This window comes from Hemibagrus wyckioides, linkage group LG06 (assembly GCF_019097595.1).
Source record: "Hemibagrus wyckioides isolate EC202008001 linkage group LG06, SWU_Hwy_1.0, whole genome shotgun sequence".
In the NCBI taxonomy this organism is placed as follows: Eukaryota; Metazoa; Chordata; class Actinopteri; order Siluriformes; family Bagridae; genus Hemibagrus; species Hemibagrus wyckioides.
The window spans coordinates 34,934,355-34,954,753 of NC_080715.1; the positions used below are offsets into that span (position 1 = coordinate 34,934,355).

The 20,399-nt window shown below is 39.9% G+C and overlaps 2 protein-coding genes across 4 annotated transcripts in view; one reads left to right on the forward strand and one right to left on the reverse strand.

Moving 5' to 3' along the window:
- The window catches only part of nbas (NBAS subunit of NRZ tethering complex), a 256,830-nt gene extending 253,725 nt beyond the window's left edge, over nucleotides 1–3,105 (reverse strand). For all 3 annotated transcript variants that reach the window (XM_058393499.1, XM_058393497.1, XM_058393500.1), the window contains exons 1-3: nucleotides 2,948–3,105; nucleotides 2,536–2,587; nucleotides 1,633–1,669 (exon numbers count right to left, since the gene is read on the reverse strand). In XM_058393499.1, coding sequence (XP_058249482.1) covers nucleotides 1,633–1,669; nucleotides 2,536–2,587; nucleotides 2,948–3,040 — 182 coding nt within the window. In that variant the 5' untranslated portion in view covers nucleotides 3,041–3,105. The remainder of the gene's footprint in view (nucleotides 1–1,632; nucleotides 1,670–2,535; nucleotides 2,588–2,947) is intronic.
- A 172-nt stretch (nucleotides 3,106–3,277) lies between these two features.
- Nucleotides 3,278–19,725, forward strand: ddx1 (DEAD (Asp-Glu-Ala-Asp) box helicase 1). Its single transcript, XM_058393501.1, has 26 exons — nucleotides 3,278–3,369; nucleotides 3,477–3,528; nucleotides 4,342–4,405; nucleotides 4,496–4,525; nucleotides 5,306–5,402; nucleotides 6,019–6,066; nucleotides 7,054–7,137; nucleotides 7,544–7,627; nucleotides 8,242–8,318; nucleotides 8,411–8,483; nucleotides 8,695–8,771; nucleotides 8,910–9,024; nucleotides 9,595–9,733; nucleotides 9,815–9,875; nucleotides 14,488–14,586; nucleotides 14,678–14,767; nucleotides 14,860–15,048; nucleotides 15,180–15,231; nucleotides 15,988–16,134; nucleotides 16,268–16,359; nucleotides 16,454–16,526; nucleotides 17,418–17,490; nucleotides 17,872–17,914; nucleotides 18,088–18,183; nucleotides 18,498–18,618; nucleotides 19,410–19,725. The coding sequence occupies exons 1-26, from the start codon at nucleotides 3,354–3,356 to the stop codon at nucleotides 19,538–19,540; spliced, it is 2,223 nt and encodes a 740-aa protein (XP_058249484.1). The 5' UTR covers nucleotides 3,278–3,353; the 3' UTR covers nucleotides 19,541–19,725.
- The last annotated feature ends 674 nt before the right edge of the window (nucleotides 19,726–20,399 follow it).

Consider the following 20,399-nt stretch of genomic DNA (forward strand, 5'->3'; position numbering starts at 1 on the left):
TCAACAGCATTCAGACTCCATCTTCATAAAAGATTCATGTATAATAATGTATCTGTGTCTGTACATTATAAATGAATCATAAAATCAAATAAGATAAGACTCTTTTATTCGTCCCACAATTTTCAAGACGAATTTAAGAAAAAGGGAGTAAGATTGCAGTAACAGGCAGCCAATCGCACAGCGCCATCTATATACTACATCAGGACATGACGTGATATTAAAATCATGAGAAAAGTGAAACGGAGCGCCGATCTTTAGGTTTTTGTATTTATTCATGAACATTTCTGTATTCTTTTGACTGAAATATTTCCTATCTGATTACGCATTCTATACTAGAGATAATAGAATATGATCTTAAAAAAAATTTATAAAGCTTACAACTAAAAGACTAGTACTAACTAGTGCTTTATTTATTTATTTTATTATAAACAGCACACTCAGATCAGACAGGAGTGGTGTAATAACGCTTAGTGTCCAACAGATGTCACTGTAGAGCTGTGCGTCTCTGATGCTTTGATGACTCAAAGCTTTGAATTATCTTCAGTTTCCTGTCTCAAGAGCTTTGTTCTACACATCACACCATCACATAGTGCTGGGTATTCTGACAAACATGTGCTTTGTAAAAAATAAAAATGTTACACTGCATCCAGACTCATGTGGAGGGACAAACTTCCTCTAAATCACTGGCTGTCTTCGAACAACGTCGAAAGACAAACCTGTTTCTGAAGATTTTCCTACTGTAGAACTGCCAAAACAGGGTTTTTAGACTGACCCAGACCTCAGTGCATGACTTCATGAACCAGTAATGAAGTCTGGTATGATCAGAAGCAGTTTCTGCCATGTCTCAATAATGTGAAGAGCTTGATGTTGTTCTCTAACGAACGAAGGGAAGGTGAATGCAATTTGAGGTGACTTCAAGTTAATTACACACATATGATCTGAACTGCTATAAAACTTTATTCGTTATAAAATCTGAATACAATTAATACATTTTTGAATGACAAATTAATTTAAAAAAAACAAAGAATACAACACATCCATCCACTAAAAGTCAGTGAGCTTGTAAAGAGGGGATTAGTCAGAGCAACAAACACGAGCGCCACGAGTAACTCTCTCCACTTGGTGCTACCATCAACACCACGCTTCACAACAGAGGGCTCAGTGTTTCCAGATCCGAATGTAACACTGCACTGGTCACAGGTAAGGATACTGACTTTTAAACAAGACAGTGAGAGGGAGAGAGTGGGGGAGTGAGGAGAGAGAGAGAGAGAGAGAGAGAGAGAGAGGTCAAAGAGGTGAGAGAGAAAGAGAGAGAGAGCTAGTGCAAGAGGGCAAGAGAGAGAGAGCAAGAGGAGTGGGGAGTGGTAATGATGATGATGATGGTGGTGATGGTGATGATGATGACGATAGTGATGGTGGTGATGATGATGATAATGATGGTGTTGATGACGATGGTGATGGTAGCACCGTGTTGAGAATTACTCCTGGTCTCTACATACCGTTTCTCCAGGCTGCAGCATTACAAAACATGTGAAGTCAGGCAAGTCTGAGTACTGTGTGTGTCCTAATCTGGGGAATTCACTTCATCATCTTCCACAAAGCAGCATAAACATTTCCCTGATGAAGACTTACCTGTACCAAAGGTAGTGCAGAATGAAGCGGAAAGGTCCTGGGGAGAAAAACAATAATGATAAGTGTAACGACTAAAGCACTACCATAGAAATAAGGTTAAAAATTCTAAAAATAAATTCTAAGTTAAAAAAAAAAATAAAATAAAAGGATAGTACGGCAATATGGTTGTTTGTTTGTTTGTGGAGAAAAAGATCTTTTCATGATCAGATACCAAAAGGTGACACATTTAAGGAGCTAACAAGCTGCCAGAAATGTTTCAGAGCACTTCAGCTCTCTGTATTAGCAGAACAACGTATTAAAGATCAGAATAAATTTTATTTATATGGGACTAATGTATATGGACAAATAAAAACAGCGACAGAGACAGAAAGAAGAAAATGATCTAAATATATGCTGCTGAGAGTTTTCTTAAGCCATCAAAGAGGAAATTATTATATTTTGTAAAATAACATTTTCGAGTTAAACAAGAATTAAGAGGAAGAAAGGTTTTAAAGCATGACATGATTTTCATCATATTGTTTCATGTTATTCTGGGGAAATGAGAAGAATTCAGGTCACTGCATGTAGATGATGAAGATGGGGGATATTTTTGATTTTTAGGGATAAAATCTACACAATGTGAGAAAAGACAGATAAAATGGTCCCCTTTTGCTCTTAACGATGATGTGTGTCGAAGCTTTTGAAAAAATTGATGATTGATGAAACTGATTGTTTTTACTTTCAGTCTGCTTTGCCCCCCGCCCCACCCCGCCAAAAAAATCCTCATCTTCAGTTTATGAAATTCATTTTAATCACAATATTAATTTTATGCTATATTATAGAATTAAATGATTTCTTTAAATAATTTATTTAGTAAATGACACTTTTTAGAGCTGAGGTGTTCACGTGTTCAGGTGCTCATACCTGTCACAGCCTTGGCGATTAGAGAGGAACTGTGCTCTTTTAATCCTCGTGCCTGCAAATAAAACAATAAAAGTAAAACAAATACATGTTAAAGTAATTTACTTTTATAACAAGATGTATTCAGTAATTTCTAAAAGCATAACGCGAACAATATTGCTTTATTTATACTTGAACTTGAGTCTGATCCCAAATAACACGTTTGTAAAACATAGTGAACTACAGAGTGCGCGGACGCGGTTATATGTATACCCCACGTAGTGCACTTAGATAGGGAGCAGGAAGTCATTTGACACGAAACCTGCTGACTTGAACTACGTGGCTTTGGCAGTTTAGCGTCAGAAAAAAAATAATCAACAACGAGTCGGTTATCAATTAAAAGCCGAAAGCGGTTAAAAGCCGAAACCGTCCTCACCTGCGTGTCAGTTTCGGGCGGCCATTCCGCGTTAATGAGCAAATCATACAAAATATTCTCCTCTTCATCCTCCAATATAGAATCTGCAGCCATGTTTTAGCCAAACGCCTCGCGCCTGCGTCGACCTACGGTGGCCCGAGAGGCTCAAAGATCAAATTCACGTAGACTGCTGTAATCGTAAATTAGATTGGTTTATAAATGTGAAAAGTGGAGTGTGTTAAATGTGTTTTCGTTTTGCTACCCTCACCAAATTTTCACGTGAAAAAGAAAAGAGAGAAACCTTACTATGGCCACAAAATAAAAAAAATAAAACCTCGGAACTAAAGTTCAGCTGGTTGTGTGGTGCACACGGACACATATATTTTTAAGCACGCTTGTCAAATCCGGTTGCTTTCAGTAGGCAACCATGGCTGCGTTTGCTGGTAATGAGAGTTCTTTCTCGTTGTTATTAGATTAATGTATAATAAGATTATGTTTATGTACCTTGGCGTGTTTGTAAATATAACCTTTTATGGATTCATTCCTGTAGAAATGGGCGTGATGCCTGAAATCGCTCAGGCTGTTGAAGAGATGGACTGGCTGTAAGTTAAACACGTCTACTCATGGGCTGTGTCCCAAATCACTCCGTATATATAACTACACTACACACTACATACTGTCTATCTAGTGCACGTCATGTCCATCGTGGCTTCAGCTGTGGATTTAGGACAGTTAGGGCTTACGGTATATTATATTTTCACGGTATGATCTAAAAATACCGCGGTGTTAATAGATTATTGGAAACACAACAGAATTCTGGCTGCAAAAGTATCTTTAGGTAAAAAAAACCAGGCTGTAAATAGGGAAAAATCTAGAATGAGATGTTGAACAAACACATAGATGTAATGGTCAGGGGTGCACAAACTTTTGGCCATGCCGTGTTCACACAAATCTCCAGTCTGTGTACTATAAAGCCTTCAGTAGGCCTTTCTACTTCTGGTTGCCATAGTAACAACGTTCCTCAGTGGGTGGAGCTAATGGTGTCGTACGAGATGAAGGAGAAGGAGTGTGTGCCGTGTGTAAAGATGTCACTCTGTTATGACCTCACTCCATATTTGCATGAATTTAAATATTTTCTGAACTTCGTTATGCCACTGGACACGCCCACATCTAGTCACTGGAAATCAGCAGCTCTCCCTGAAAATGAGTGATGTGCACTCACTGAGTCCTAGCACTAGGTTAAGTAAAAAAAAAAAAAAAGAAAAAAGTTAAGTCAGAACTGTAAAAGAGCTGTGACCTCAGTGTCCAGTCCTACAGCCAGAGCTGCTATGCCGCCAGCATTAGTCCACATTACTGTAAGTTTAGTTCTCACTGAATCAGCTTTTTATCACTGATGATCTGTTGCTGTTTCTCAGGCTTCCCACCGACATCCAGGCCGAGTCCATTCCCCTGATCCTCGGCGGAGGAGACGTCCTCATGGTGAGGGGTTTTGCTGCTTAAATTGTCAGCTCTGCTGCGTTATGACACGTGCACACTGTTTTTATAACCAGTTTAAATTGTTTCTTGCAGGCTGCAGAGACAGGAAGTGGCAAAACTGGGGTAGGTTATAACACACACACACACGCACATTGTGTCTCATATTGAAAGCAAAATCCAGCTGAGTGACTCTCACATTCTACATTAAAATGTAAACTTCAGGGTCAAGACGTTCTGGGTTTATAAACATTTCTGCATTACCCACAATGCCGTTTGTCTACCTTTTTAACTTTTCCATATCAGCTTCAGCTTTCGTGCTACTGAAACATTATTGCACTCTGGGACACAGAGTCCAGTGTTTGATCATCATCAGTCTCTTTCATGATTATATACACTATATTCCCAGAAGTTTTGGGACACCTCTCCAAATCATTGAATTCAGGTGTTGTTTTTCAGGGGTTGTGCTTGGCCCCTTAGTTCCAGTGAAAGGAACTCTTAATGCTTCAGCTTCATAGCAAGACATTTTGGACAATTTCATGCTCTTTGTGGGAACAGTTTGGGGATGACCCCTTCCTGTTCCAACATGACTACACCAGTGCACAAAGCAAGGTCCATAAAGACATGGATGAGTGAGTTTGGTGTGGAGGAACTTGACTGGCCTGAGTCCTGACCTCAACCCCATAGAGTTCAATGAAAAAATCCCTTTGGGATGATTTAGAGCGGACACTGTGAGGCAGGCCTTCTTGTCCAACATCAGTACTTGACCTCACAAATGCACTTCTAGAGGAGAACTTTTGGCAATATAGTGTATCTCATCAGATCAAGGTACTCACCTGACGCATCCCATAGCCACAATTCGGTCATATAAAATGTTTCTTTTTCTCTTTTTGGATGATTTTGTAGGCCTTCAGCATCCCAGTGATCCAGATTGTGTATGAGACTCTGAAAGATCATCAGGAGGGGAAGAAAGGCCGTGCTGCTGTCAAGACAGGAGGAGCAGGTCAGCGCTGTTTTTTTCTTCCATTTTTTCCCTGTAATTTGTAGAGAAATTTTCTGTAGTTTTTAGTCTGCTTTCCCTTTCACACTGCAGGCTACTACACATGCTTTCTCTGAGACTATTGAGTCACAGGCAGCATCACACTGCGTTTACTCTACTGTGTGTGTGTGTGTGGAGGAAGTTTGTCATGTACTTTTTTAAACCCTTTTTTCCCACATCATACCAGAATAGAAATGAACTTATGGGACATTTTAATTCAGTATAAAGAATATAAAGACTGATTGACAGAAAGGGGGAGGAGCTACTGTATCATGTGCTCTTTGATTGAAAGGAAGGAGGGAGGATCTACTGTAGCATGCGCTCTGTGATTGACAGGAAGTGAGAGGAGCTACTGTAGCATGCACTCTGTTATTGACAGGAAGGGGGGAGGAGCTACTTTAGGATGCGCTATATGATTAACAGGAAGTGGGGAGCTACTGTAGCATGCGCTCTGTGATTGACAGGAAGGGGGAGGAGCTACTGTAGCATGCTGTGGTACGCTCTGATCTAATGTGTAATTTGTTGGTGTAAACTTTCTCCTTTTTTTTTTCTTTTTTTTTTGCTTTTCTTTACGTTTCAGTCTTTAATAAATGGCAGATGAACCCGTACGACCGAAGCCCAGCATTCGGTGAGTCACTAAATGACACTTTAAACATTAAACACTTTAAACATTAAACACTAAACTTTAAACACTTCATGTTTAATTGTCTGGAAACACAAACACAGCATTTTTTTAAATCACATACAAATACAATTGGAGTTTATTCCCTAAAGAAATGGCACCCAAATCTAGACAGCTTAAAAATACAGTCACGATTAAAGAGACGCTCCTGTGAACATCGATTGATCAAATTTTAGATCATGTAACTGGCCTGAGATTTTGTGTAATTGTATCAGAATTCTGTTATCAGGATTGATTGATTGATTGATTGATTGATTGATTGATTGATTGATTGATTGATTAATTAATTAATTAATTAATTAATTAATTAATTAATTAATTAATTAATGCGCGCACACATTTGGGAAAGATTTTGTAAAACCTTAAAAGAAAGGAATCTATATAAATACTCCAAGATTATGTAGATCCTGGCAAAAGTAATGGCACCCTATAAAAGGTTACTCAAGGATATAAGTGTAAATGAAAGGGTTTATAAAATGTACAGGCATATTTTCTCTTATAGGTTACCACAGCCTTCAAAATGCATTTTATTCCAACGCAATACCATAGCAACCGCCTAGCAGCAATCACAATACCATAGCAACCACGTACTATCAATAATGAGTGCTATAGCAACCATCTAGCAATAATCAGGAATACCATAGCAACCATCTAGCAATAATCAGGAATACCATAGCAACCATCTAGCAACAATCAGGAATAGCATAGCAACAGCCTAGCAACAATCAGGAATATCATGCCAACAATCTAGCAAATAGAAATATAAAACTATCAGAATATTAAAAATATTTTTAAAAAATGATAAAATATGAAAATCTAATAGTTATAATAGATAATGCATTTTATCCAAACACAACACAATTTCTTTCACATTTCCTGAAACATATCAAATTCACCAGAGATTAAAACTCTAATCTTGATGTTGTTCTGCAGCTATCGGACCTGACGGGCTTTGCTGCCAGAGCAGAGAGTTTAAGGAGTGGCATGGCTGCCGATCCACCAGAGCTGTGACTAAAGGTCAGATCTGGGCTTCAGATAAAGATTAAGGCTGCGTCTCAGTCTAGCTAGGTATTGAATCAGTACATGGTGTACAGCAGTAAGGAGTCTGATCACTGTGCACTGGGACATTGATAACTCGATTTCCTGTGAATATCCGCAGGAAAAAACACAGAAAATATCAACTATTTTAGTTTAGAAAATCTTCTAGTAAGACTTTGGTCTGATTTTGTGATTAATAAAGAGAGACAGACTACTGAGCTAGGAGCTGATTGAGACGCAGCCTAAGATTCACTCAGTGGACTGTAGTATAAAGTATAATGTAAATGTATAGCAGTGCAGTGAGTCTCAGTAACAGGAGCGAATCCCTACATCCAGTCTAAGATTATTTTAAAGCACCAGAAAATCTTTTTCTCCTATTTTTTAGGAAAGTACTACTATGAAGTCTCCTGCCATGACCAGGGCTTGTGCAGGATCGGATGGTCCACTAGTCAAGCCTCGCTGGACCTGGGTATGACAACAGCAGGGTTTTCACATCACACACTGATCTGAACAGAAACTGATGCCAGTTAGATGCCAGGTATTGAGTAAAAGCCTGTAGTATTATTCTGATATTTCTTTTGATGACACTTTACATTAAAGTTCCTGTAACTCACATCATTTATCACATTAATTAACACGAACACAACATTACTACACTTTTACTACACTGATTGTTGTTTTTGAAATAATAAACTGAAGAAAACATGAAAAATACCATAGCAACAGTTATAATAACCACCTAGCGACACCCTGTAATACCCTATCAAGTAATGAGCAGCACACTTAACAACTAGCTGTAATACCATAACACCCTAACCATCATTAGGAATACCATTGCAATACCATAATACCAAATGGGATAACAGCAAGGTGGTTGCAACACCCTAGCAACAACTTTGAATACCAACCAATAGCAACAACCTAGCAACCAGCTAGCTGTAATACTATGCAGATGCCTAGCAACACCCTCAGGTCTAAGGGCTAAGGACTGTTGTACTGGATACATTCAGATGAAAATAATGAATAAATGTGTGAGACTTTTATAGATGTTACCAGAATCAGGACACACCTTTACACACACAGGTACGGACAAGTTCGGTTTCGGCTTCGGAGGGACGGGGAAGAAATCCCACAATAAACAGTTTGATAGTTATGGAGAGGTGAGCTAACAGGGTTTAATTATTTCAGGTACATTGAGATCTTTTGCTATATTAATCAATAAGTTTTATTTTATTTCCATTTCATTAAACAGGAGTTCACTATGCACGACACCATCGGCTGCTACATCGACCTGGAGAGCGGCCACCTGTCATTCTCCAAAAATGGTTCGTCTCAGTGTTTCAAACAAACCATTTTTTCATCACAACACTCTCTCTCTTTCTCTCTCTTTCTCTGTCTCTCTCTCTCTCTCTCTCTCTGTCTGTATCTCTCTCTCTCTTTCACTCTGTGTCTCTCTTGCTCTGTCTCTCTCTTTTTCATCACAACACATCATGCTTGATCAGTTTATCTGAAGAACATGTCACTGTTTTATATCAGGGAATGATCTGGGCTTGGCCTTCGAGATTCCCCAGAACATGAGAAATCAGCCGTTCTTCGCTTCCTGTGTGCTGAAGGTAACAAATGTTTGTTATTTTCCTTTGCTGGTACACACGTCATGTTTTCTTTTAGCATGTTTAAATATTTCATATTTAATCATCAAGAGATGTGTTGTTGATGTAAAAAGCTCTTTGTTCGTTGTTTTTAATGAACAGAATGCTGAACTGAAGTTTAATTTCGGGGGAGAGTCGTTTAAACATCCCCCCAAAAAAGGGTTCACTGCTCTGGATCAAGCTCCTGATGGCCATGCGGTCAAAACCACTCAGACTGGTGAGCTGCTCACTAGAGACCTGTGTGGGGGGGTGTATTTGAGAGAGAGAGAGAGAGAGAGTGTGTGTATTTGAGAGTGAGTGTGTGCATGTATTTAGGAGAGTGTGTGTGTGTGTGTTTGAGCATGTGTGTGTGTGTATTTGGGAGAGAGAAAGAGTGTGTGTGTATTTGAGAGAGAGAGAGTGTGTGTGTGTGTTTGAATGTTTGAGAGTGAGTGAGTGTGTGTACTTGGGAGAGAGGGAGAGAGAGACAGTGTGTTTGTGTGTGTTATGTTGAGTTGTGTAGTAATATCTGTTTTGAGGAGTGGTCTGAGACTGTGTGTGTGTGTGTGTGTGTGTGTATTTGAGAGAGAGAGTGTGTGTGTGTGTGTGTGTGTGTGTGTTTGAATGTTTGAGAGAGATTGAGTGAGTGAGTGTGTGTACTTGGGAGAGAGGGAGAGAGAGACTGTGTGTGTGTGTGTGTGTGTGTGTGTGTGTGTGTGTGTGTGTGTGTGTGTGTGTGTGTGTGTTATGTTGAGTTGTGTAGTAATATCTGTTTTGAAGAGTGGTCTGAGACTGTGTGTGTGTGTAGGCAGTGCCCCGGTCAGTCAGGTGAAGACGAGCTCTAACTCCCCTAAAGCTCTGATTGTGGAGCCGTCGAAAGAACTGGCAGAGCAGACCCTCAACAACATCAGCCAGTTCAAGAAATACGTGGACAATCCCAAACTCCAGTGAGTACAGAGTGGACTTTACATCAGACCTTTGAGTGTCTCAGTGGTGAAGCTCATTGTGTTTGTGTTGTTGTGTTGTAGAGATTTGTTGATCATCGGAGGCGTGGCAGCCAAAGAGCAGCTATCCGTTCTGGAAAGCGGGGTAAGTTCACTGTTACCGTGGTTACGGAAATGAACATCAAATCAAGCAAACTCTGCAGTATTCTGAGGAGCTAACTGCAGTTTTTCTGAACAAGGCATCATGTCACCTCATCACAACACACACACACAGTCTCAGACCACTCCTCACAACAGATCTTACTACACAACTCGCCATAAAACAATACACACACACACACAGTCTCAGACCACTCCTCACAACAGATCTTACTACACAACTCACCATAAAACAATACACACACACACACACACAGTCTCAGACCACTCCTCACAACAGATCTTACTACACAACTCGCCACAAAACAATACACACACACAGTCTCAGACCATTCCTCACAACAGATCTTACTACACAACTCGCCATAAAACAATACACACACACACAGTCTCAGACCACTCCTCACAACAGATCTTACTACACAACTCGCCATAAAACAATACACACACACACACACACACACACACAGTCTCAGACCACTCCTCACAACAGATCTTACTACACAACTCGCCATAAAACAATACACACACACACACACACACAGTCTCAGACCACTCCTCACAACAGATCTTACTACACAACTCGCCACAAAACAATACACACACACACACAGTCTCAGACCACTCCTCACAACAGATCTTACTACACAACTCGCCATAAAACAATACACACACACACACACACACACACACAGTCTCAGACCACTCCTCACAACAGATCTTACTACACAACTCGCCACAAAACAATACACACACACACACACAGTCTCAGACCACTCCTCACAACAGATCTTACTACACAACTCGCCATAAAACAATACACACACACACACAGTCTCAGACCACTCCTCACAACAGATCTTACTACACAACTCGCCATAAAACAATACACACACACACACAGTCTCAGACCACTCCTCACAACAGATCTTACTACACAACTCGCCATAAAACAATACACACACACACACAGTCTCAGACCACTCCTCACAACAGATTTTACTACACAACTCGCCACAAAACAATACACACACACACAGTCTCAGACCACTCCTCACAACAGATCTTACTACACAACTCGCCATAAAACAATACACACACACACACACACACACAGTCTCAGACCATTCCTCACAACAGATCTTGCTACACAACTCGCCACAAAACAATACACACACACACACAGTCTCAGACCACTCCTCACAACAGATCTTACTACACAACTCGCCACAAAACAATACACACACACACACAGTCTCAGACCACTCCTCACAACAGATCTTACTACACAACTCGCCATAAAACAATACACACACACACACACAGTCTCAGACCACTCCTCACAACAGATCTTACTACACAACTCGCCACAAAACAATACACACACAAACACAGTCTCAGACCACTCCTCACAACAGATCTTACTACACAACTCGCCACAAAACAATACACACACACACACACACACACACACACACACAGTCTCAGACCACTCCTCACAACAGATCTTACTACACAACTCGCCACAAAACAATACACACACACACACAGTCTCAGACCACTCCTCACAACAGATCTTACTACACAACTCGCCACAAAACAATACACACACACACACAGTCTCAGACCACTCCTCACAACAGATCTTACTACACAACTCGCCACAAAACAATACACACACACACACACACACAGTCTCAGACCACTCCTCACAACAGATCTTACTACACAACTCGCCACAAAACAATACACACACACACACAGTCTCAGACCACTCCTCACAACAGATCTTACTACACAACTCGCCATAAAACAATACACACACACAGTCTCAGACCACTCCTCACAACAGATCTTACTACACAACTCACCATAAAACAATACACACACACACACACACAGTCTCAGACCACTCCTCACAACAGATCTTACTACACAACTCACCATAAAACAATACACACACAGTCTCAGACCACTCCTCACAACAGATCTTACTACACAACTCGCCATAAAACAATACACACACACACACAGTCTCAGACCACTCCTCACAACAGATCTTACTACACAACTCGCCATAAAACAATACACACACACACACACAGTCTCAGACCATTCCTCACAACAGATCTTGCTACACAACTCTCCATAAAACAATACACACACACACACACAGTCTCAGACCACTCCTCACAACAGATCTTACTACACAACTCGCCACAAAACAATACACACACACACACACACACACACACACACAGTCTCAGACCACTCCTCACAACAGATCTTACTACACAACTCGCCACAAAACAATACACACACACACACACACAGTCTCAGACCACTCCTCACAACAGATCTTACTACACAACTCGCCATAAAACAATACACACACACACACACAGTCTCAGACCATTCCTCACAACAGATCTTGCTACACAACTCGCCATAAAACAATACACACACACACACAGTCTCAGACCACTCCTCACAACAGATCTTACTACACAACTCGCCACAAAACAATACACACACACACACACACACACACACACACACACACAGTCTCAGACCACTCCTCACAACAGATCTTACTACACAACTCGCCACAAAACAATACACACACAAACACACAGTCTCAGACCACTCCTCACAACAGATCTTACTACACAACTCGCCACAAAACAACACACACACACACACACACACACACACACACACACAGTCTCAGACCACTCCTCACAACAGATCTTACTACACAACTCACCATAAAACAATACACACACACACACAGTTTCAGACCACTCCTCACAACAGATCTTGCTACACAACTCACCATAAAACAATACACACACACACACACAGTCTCAGACCACTCCTCACAACAGATCTTACTACACAACTCGCCATAAAACAATACACACACACAGTCTCAGACCACTCCTCACAACAGATCTTACTACACAACTCGCCACAAAACAATACACACACACACACACACACACACACAGTCTCAGACCACTCCTCACAACAGATCTTACTACACAACTCGCCATAAAACAACACACACACACACACACACAGTTTCAGACCACTCCTCACAACAGATCTTACTACACAACTCACCATAAAACAATACACACACACACACACACACACAGTCTCAGACCACTCCTCACAACAGATTTTACTACACAACTCGCCATAAAACAATACACACACAAACACACAGTCTCAGACCACTCCTCACAACAGATCTTACTACACAACTCGCCACAAAACAATACACACACACACACACACACACACACACAGTCTCAGACCACTCCTCACAACAGATTTTACTACACAACTCGCCATAAAACAATACACACACACACACACAGTCTCAGACCACTCCTCACAACAGATTTTACTACACAACTCGCCATAAAACAATACACACACACACACACAGTCTCAGACCACTCCTCACAACAGATCTTACTACACAACTCGCCATAAAACAATACACACACACACACACACACACACACACAGTCTCAGACCACTCCTCACAACAGATTTTACTACACAACTCGCCATAAAACAATACACACACAGTCTCAGACCACTCCTCACAACAGATCTTACTACACAACTCGCCATAAAACAATACACACACACACACACACACACACACAGTCTCAGACCACTCCTCACAACAGATTTTACTACACAACTCGCCATAAAACAATACACACACAGTCTCAGACCACTCCTCACAACAGATCTTACTACACAACTCACCATAAAACAATACACACACACACACACACACACACACACAGTCTCAGACCACTCCTCACAACAGATCTTACTACACAACTCACCATAAAACAATACACACACACACAGTCTCAGACCACTCCTCACAACAGATCTTACTACACAACTCACCATAAAACAATACACACACACACACACACACACAGTCTCAGACCACTCCTCACAACAGATCTTACTACACAACTCACCATAAAACAATACACACACACACACACACACAGTCTCAGACCACTCCTCACAACAGATCTTACTACACAACTCACCATAAAACAATACACACACACAGTCTCAGACCACTCCTCACAACAGATCTTACTACACAACTCGCCACAAAACAATACACACACACACACACACACACACACAGTCTCAGACCACTCCTCACAACAGATCTTACTACACAACTCACCATAAAACAATACACACACACACACACACACACAGTCTCAGACCACTCCTCACAACAGATCTTACTACACAACTCGCCATAAAACAATACACACACACACACACACACAGTTTCAGACCACTCCTCACAACAGATCTTACTACACAACTCGCCACAAAACAATACACACACACACACACACAGAAACTCATTACTGAGTTATTTCTCTCTCTCTCTGTCTCTCTCTCTGTCTCTTTCTTTCTTTCTTTCTTTTTCTTTCTTTCTTTATCTCTCTTTCTTTCTCTCTTTCTTTCTCTCTCTCTCTCTCTCTCTCTCTTTCTCTCTTTCTTTCTTTATCTCTCTTTCTTTCTCTCTCTCTCAGGCTGATATAGTGGTTGGCACGCCCGGTAGACTCGATGATCTCATATCCACAGGAAAACTTGATCTCTCCCAAGTCCGCTTCCTGGTTCTTGATGAATGTGTACGTAGACCCGCACAAAAAAGTACAATTCTGTATCCAGATCAGCTCTAGTGTTAATTCCCTCTTTCACTCTTTCATTGTCTTTTTGCAGGATGGACTCCTTACAGCCGGCTACACCGACTTCATCATGAGGGTCTTCAACAAGATCCCCCAGGTCACCTCAGATGGAAAGAGACTGCAGGTGCTGTTTTGTAGACTCTTAGTAAGAAAGTTTTGAGGTTTGTGTTTATTCCAGACTGTTGAGAGAGTTCCGTGTGTGTGAATGTGCTGTAGGTGATCGTCTGCTCGGCCACCCTGCACTCGTTCGATGTGAAGAAGCTGTCAGAGAAGATCATGCACTTCCCCACGTGGGTGGATCTAAAAGGTGAAGACTCTATACCTGAGACGGTGCATCACGTGGTGGTACCCGTGAACCCCAAAAACGACCGGCTCTGGGAAAGACTGGGCAAAAGCCACATCCGGGTATGTTTACAAAATATTTCCATATTGCCTTGGGACGATGGCCACTTTTTTTAAAAAACTTTATACAAATGAAATTGTATTGAATTATGAATGAGAGAGTCAAAAGATGCATTTTTTTGTTGTTGTTACAGACTGATGAAGTGCATGCGAAAGACAACACAAGGCCAGGAGCCAACACTCCAGGTAAACAACCTACATTTCCACCATGGGGTTGTGCTGTTACAGGAAATACATCAGCAGCATGTTAGTGTGATGCAACTGAACACCAACAGTCTGACAACATACAGTCTGCGACCAACATACACTATATTCACTATATACACCTTTGGGATGAATTAGAGCGGAGACTGTGAGCCAGGTCTTCTCATCCAACATCAGTGCCTGACCTCACAAATGTGCTTCTAGAGGAATTGCCAAAAATTCCCATAAACACCTTGTGGAAAGCCTTCTCAGAAGAGTTGAAGCTGTTATAGCTACAAAGGGCAGGACAACTTCATAATACATTCATGTGCATGTAAAAGCAGACGTCACAAAACTTTTGGCAATATAGTGTACAATATCCAGCCACCTTTTAAACAACTCTAGGCCGCTGAGAGCGGTCACTTTAGCCTCCTTTGGAGCTCTATTTTTGCCGTGAAGCTGAGTATATTTCACTCACTACTTTGTTTATTCAATTACATGTGTAGTTGTTATTATTATTATTATTATTATTTTTTTTAAAGATTTCTTGATCCGGTAGTACATCTTGTTTATATTTTAAACCTGTGTTCAAAGAACTATGGTTGCATTGTTTATTATACAGAAAGAAAATGTGACCCTTTATTCTGTGAATTCTGTGAATTGAAATCCTGAAGATCCAGAATCATTAATCCAATCAAATCAGGACCGTGGTTTTCAGAGCTAGCAGTTACAGTCAACTCTCTTATTGCCTTTGATTAGAGATGTGGTCAGAGGCCATCAAAATCCTGAAGGGTGAGTACACGGTTCGCGCAATTAAGGAGCACAAGATGGACCAAGCCATCATCTTCTGCAGGACGAAGATCGACTGCGACAACATGGAGCAGTACCTGATCGCACAGGGAGGAGGTGAACTCGATAACCATAGCAATTATTCTATACATGAACACGTTTAATTCTCACGTTCGCAGATAATGTATATGCACTGGCCACTATATTAGAAACACCTGTAGCTTATCTGGTTTCTCTCTCCTCTCCTCAGGTCCTGACAAGAAAGGACATCAGTTCTCGTGTGTCTGTCTTCACGGTGACCGGAAGCCCAACGAGCGCAAATACAACTTGGAGCGCTTCAAGGTAAAAACTATTTATTGTTATTAGTACTAGTATTAGTAGTTTTAGTTTTAAGCAACATGCTGAATGTCTGACTGTGTTCTTGATCTCGCTGTAGAAAAAGGAAGTGAGGTTTTTGATTTGCACAGATGTAGCAGCCAGAGGAATCGACATCCGCGGCGTCCCTTATGGTAAGAACTAATAATAAGCGTTTAAAGGAACACCGTGAGAACAAATATTTACCGAGATGCAGCCATGTTGATTTAAATGAAACCAGAGAACTGTGCGTTTAATTTCTTCCGGTTGTTTAGAACATTTCAGATTCATTCTAGTTGACTGCTGTTGTGATCGTTTGATATTCACTTTTTTAGGAACAATCAAGGGTGCATGAGATGCTTATCTGCTCATTGTGCTTGTAAAGAGTGCTTATTAGAGTTGCTATAGACTTCCTGTCAGCTAATCCTCCGCTCGCAGGATGGTTTTTGTTTCTCGCACTATCCTGTGTGAACCCTCGAGAAATTCCCAGAGATCAGCGGCTCCTGAAATACTCAGTCCATTCCATCTGGAAGCCACAGAGCTCAGACCTTTTTTCCTCACCTTTCTCTGTTTGATGTGAACTGTAGCTCTTGACCAGTATCTGCCTGATTCAGTGCACTGTGCTGCTGCCACATGATTAGCTAACTGCTTACATTTACCAGTGTTCCTAATAAAGTGCCCAGTGCACTGCATCTTTGTGCTGATGCTTCTTCTCTCGATTATAAAGTTCTAATGGAAAGAAGCTGCAACGGAACCTCCTAAAGTCACGAGTCTTGATTTTAAGCAACACTTAGCGTCTTAGGTCATCAGATCGGTCAGGAGGTGTGTGGTGTTTTGTCTTGTTATTAACAAACACCTTATTTACGATGTTTCATATTCTCTTCCTTCCTCAGATCGTATTTCTTTTAAAACTAATTATTAGCTAGTTTATTTTAAAATTTGTGACTCTTTATGTTCAGTACATGCTTTGTTTTGTCTGAGAGTTCATGACCACACACTCGTCCACTCACCAGCTAAACACTGGCTTTTTCTCCTTCTTCTTTCAGTCATCAATGTGACTTTGCCGGATGAGAAGCAGAATTATGTGCATCGTATCGGACGAGTGGGCCGAGCTGAGAGGTCAACTCATCACTGCTCTTACACAGTGATCTGTGTTTGTTTGTTTGTTTGCTTGCAATACTAATGTGTGTTTTCTGCATTCTGGTTTGCTGTTTTCCCCTTTATCATTGTTTGTGTGTGTGTATAAGTGTGGTCTCTTGTCTGTCTGTGTGTGTTTATTTTTGTGTCTGTCACTCTGTGTGAGTCTGTCTGTGTGGGTATGTGAATCTGTGTGTGTCTGTGTGCATCTGTCTGTCTCTGTGTGTGACTATGTGAGTCTGTGTGCTTCTGTCTGTCTCTCTGCATCTGTGTGTGTGTTTGTTGTTTATTTCTGAGTAGTAATGTACACTTCATGTTTTCTGCTTTTCCTCTGTATCACTGGTTCCTGTCTTTTCCCTACAGGATGGGTCTGGCCATTTCTCTGGTTGCCATGGAAAAGGAGAAGGTAAAGAACAAATGGTGCATGTAGAAGTTTGTGTGTGTGTGTGTGTGTTTGGAGATGTTTTGGAAACATGTTTAGAACAGTGTGTGTAGGCGTAACGTGATGGAGCAGCCGGAAGTGAAGAGTCATGAAGGTGTGCTCTGTTCGTGTCTGTGTGTGTGTGTGTGTGTGTGTAGGTATGGTATCACGTGTGTCCTAACAGAGGCCGAGGCTGCTATAACACCAGGTTAAAGGAGGATGGAGGCTGCACTATCTGGTACAACGAGAAGGAGGTGAGGATCTTCTGCTCCAGATGTGAGGTGGAAGATAATTAAATGGACACATGTTGATGGTGTAAGGAATAAAAACCACGCCCTCGTGCGCTGTAACGAGCAAAATAATCAACAACAGAGTCTTGAGGTGTAACCCGACATCTTCACAAACTCCATTACAGTGTGGTGTTCTCTTCAGAACTTTGAAGAAGAATAATCATTTATTTAAACCGCGAAGAATAAAGACCGATGGCTTTAGTTGACGATGGCTTTAGTTGACACACACACACTGTTAGAGTGAGGTCTAATGGGAGTGTTGTGCTCTGTGTGTTCAGCTGTTGGGAGATATCGAGGATCATCTGAAGTGCACTATCACTCAGTGTGAGCCGGACATCAAGGTGCCCATAGACGAATTTGATGGCAAGGTCACTTACGGCCAGCGCCGAGCTGCTGGAGGTCTGTGCCTGTCTGTGTGTATGTGTGTCTGTCTGTCTGTGTTTTTCTGACTGTGTGTGTGTGTGTGTGTGTGTGTGTGTGTGTATATATATATATATATATATATATATATATATACACACATATATATATATATATATTTATATATATATACATATATATATATATATATATATACATATATATATATATATACATATATACATATATATATATATATATATATATATATATATATATATATATATATATATATATATATATATATATATATATATATATATATATATACACATGTGTGTGTATATATATGTGTATATATATATATATATATATATATATATATATATATATATATATATATATAATGTATATGTATATATGTATATATGTATATATGTATGAGTATATATATGTATATATGTATGAGTATATATATGTATATATGTATGAGTATATATATATATATATGTATATATATATATATGTATATATGTATATATATATATATGTATATATGTATATATATATATATATACACATACATACATACATAGTGTGTGTGTCTGCACGTGTCTGTGTGTGTATAGGTGTGCCCGTACATTGTGTGAGTGTGTGTATGTGCAGCTGGAGGTGTACGTGTGACTGTATGAAACCATGATGAGTGTTTAGCTTATAAAACAAAACAGTGTAAATCTCCTGACTCCAGACAAATGTTTTGACTGTACACAACACACACACACTTTCTCACTGTCTCTCTCTCTCTCTCTCTCTCTCTCTCTCTCTCTCAGGTGGTCTCTATAAGGGTCATGTGGATATTTTGGCCCCTACGGTACAGGAGCTTGCTAACCTGGAGCGAGAAGCTCAGACATCGTTCCTGCAGCTTGGTTATCTCCCTAACCAGCTCTTCAAAGCCTTCTGAGCGTTCCTCTTCAGCCCTGAGTAACAGACAAGGAAGTGGATGATGTGGCTCCAAACACTAAACTAGCAGCGTGTTTAAAAAAAATGCTTTCATTATTATTCATTTACTTTCACAGCAAGTAAGAAAATGCTTTTGTTGTCATTAGATGGGTTTAAGTGTTAAGCTCAATAAATCAATGCACAAAACCCGTGAGTGGAATTTATTCTTTAAAAACTTGAAGCAGGAGGTGAAAAAGTGCCTCTATGTGCCTCTACATGATCGTGACTCAAGATGAATCAAAGATGATTTTGACACAAGGCAATAAAAACAAAAGGGGGTGGGGCTTTGGGCTCTTTCATCTGTGAAATGTAGGAGCTCCTTAATAAGTAAGTAAATAAATAAATAAAATTATGATTCCTGAACACAGTAAGTTTGCTCATAACTAACATCAATTTTAAAGTAGTTTTCCCTTAAATGTCTACAAAATAAATGTAAAAAATGTATGAATAAAAACTGAAATTAATTTTTAATTAATTCCTTTTAAAAAGTCAAAACAAATAAAATTATAATTACTGAACACAGTAAGTAAAAGGTAGTTTTTCCTTAAAAATGTCTGCAAAAATGAATGTAAAAAATATTTAACCACTGAAATTAATTTTTAATTCTTTCTTTTTTTAAAAAAAAATATGTAAATAAAATTGATTCCTGAACAAAGTAAGTTTGTTCATAAACTAATAGCAATTTTTAAAAAATGTCTGCAAAAATAAATGTAAAAACATTGATGAATAACAAATGAAATAAATTTTTTATTAATTCCTTTTAAAAATAATATAAAAAAAAACATTTACAATTTAAAAATAATATATTTATATATATATAT

Bases quoted from the DNA above. Each gene is read 5' to 3' on its own strand.
- ddx1 (XM_058393501.1), top strand. The intron at 4,406-4,495 runs GTGAGGGGTTTT...TGTTTCTTGCAG, and splicing joins GCGGAGGAGACGTCCTCATG to GCTGCAGAGACAGGAAGTGG. The intron at 16,527-17,417 runs GTAAGAACTAAT...TTCTTCTTTCAG, and splicing joins CATCCGCGGCGTCCCTTATG to TCATCAATGTGACTTTGCCG.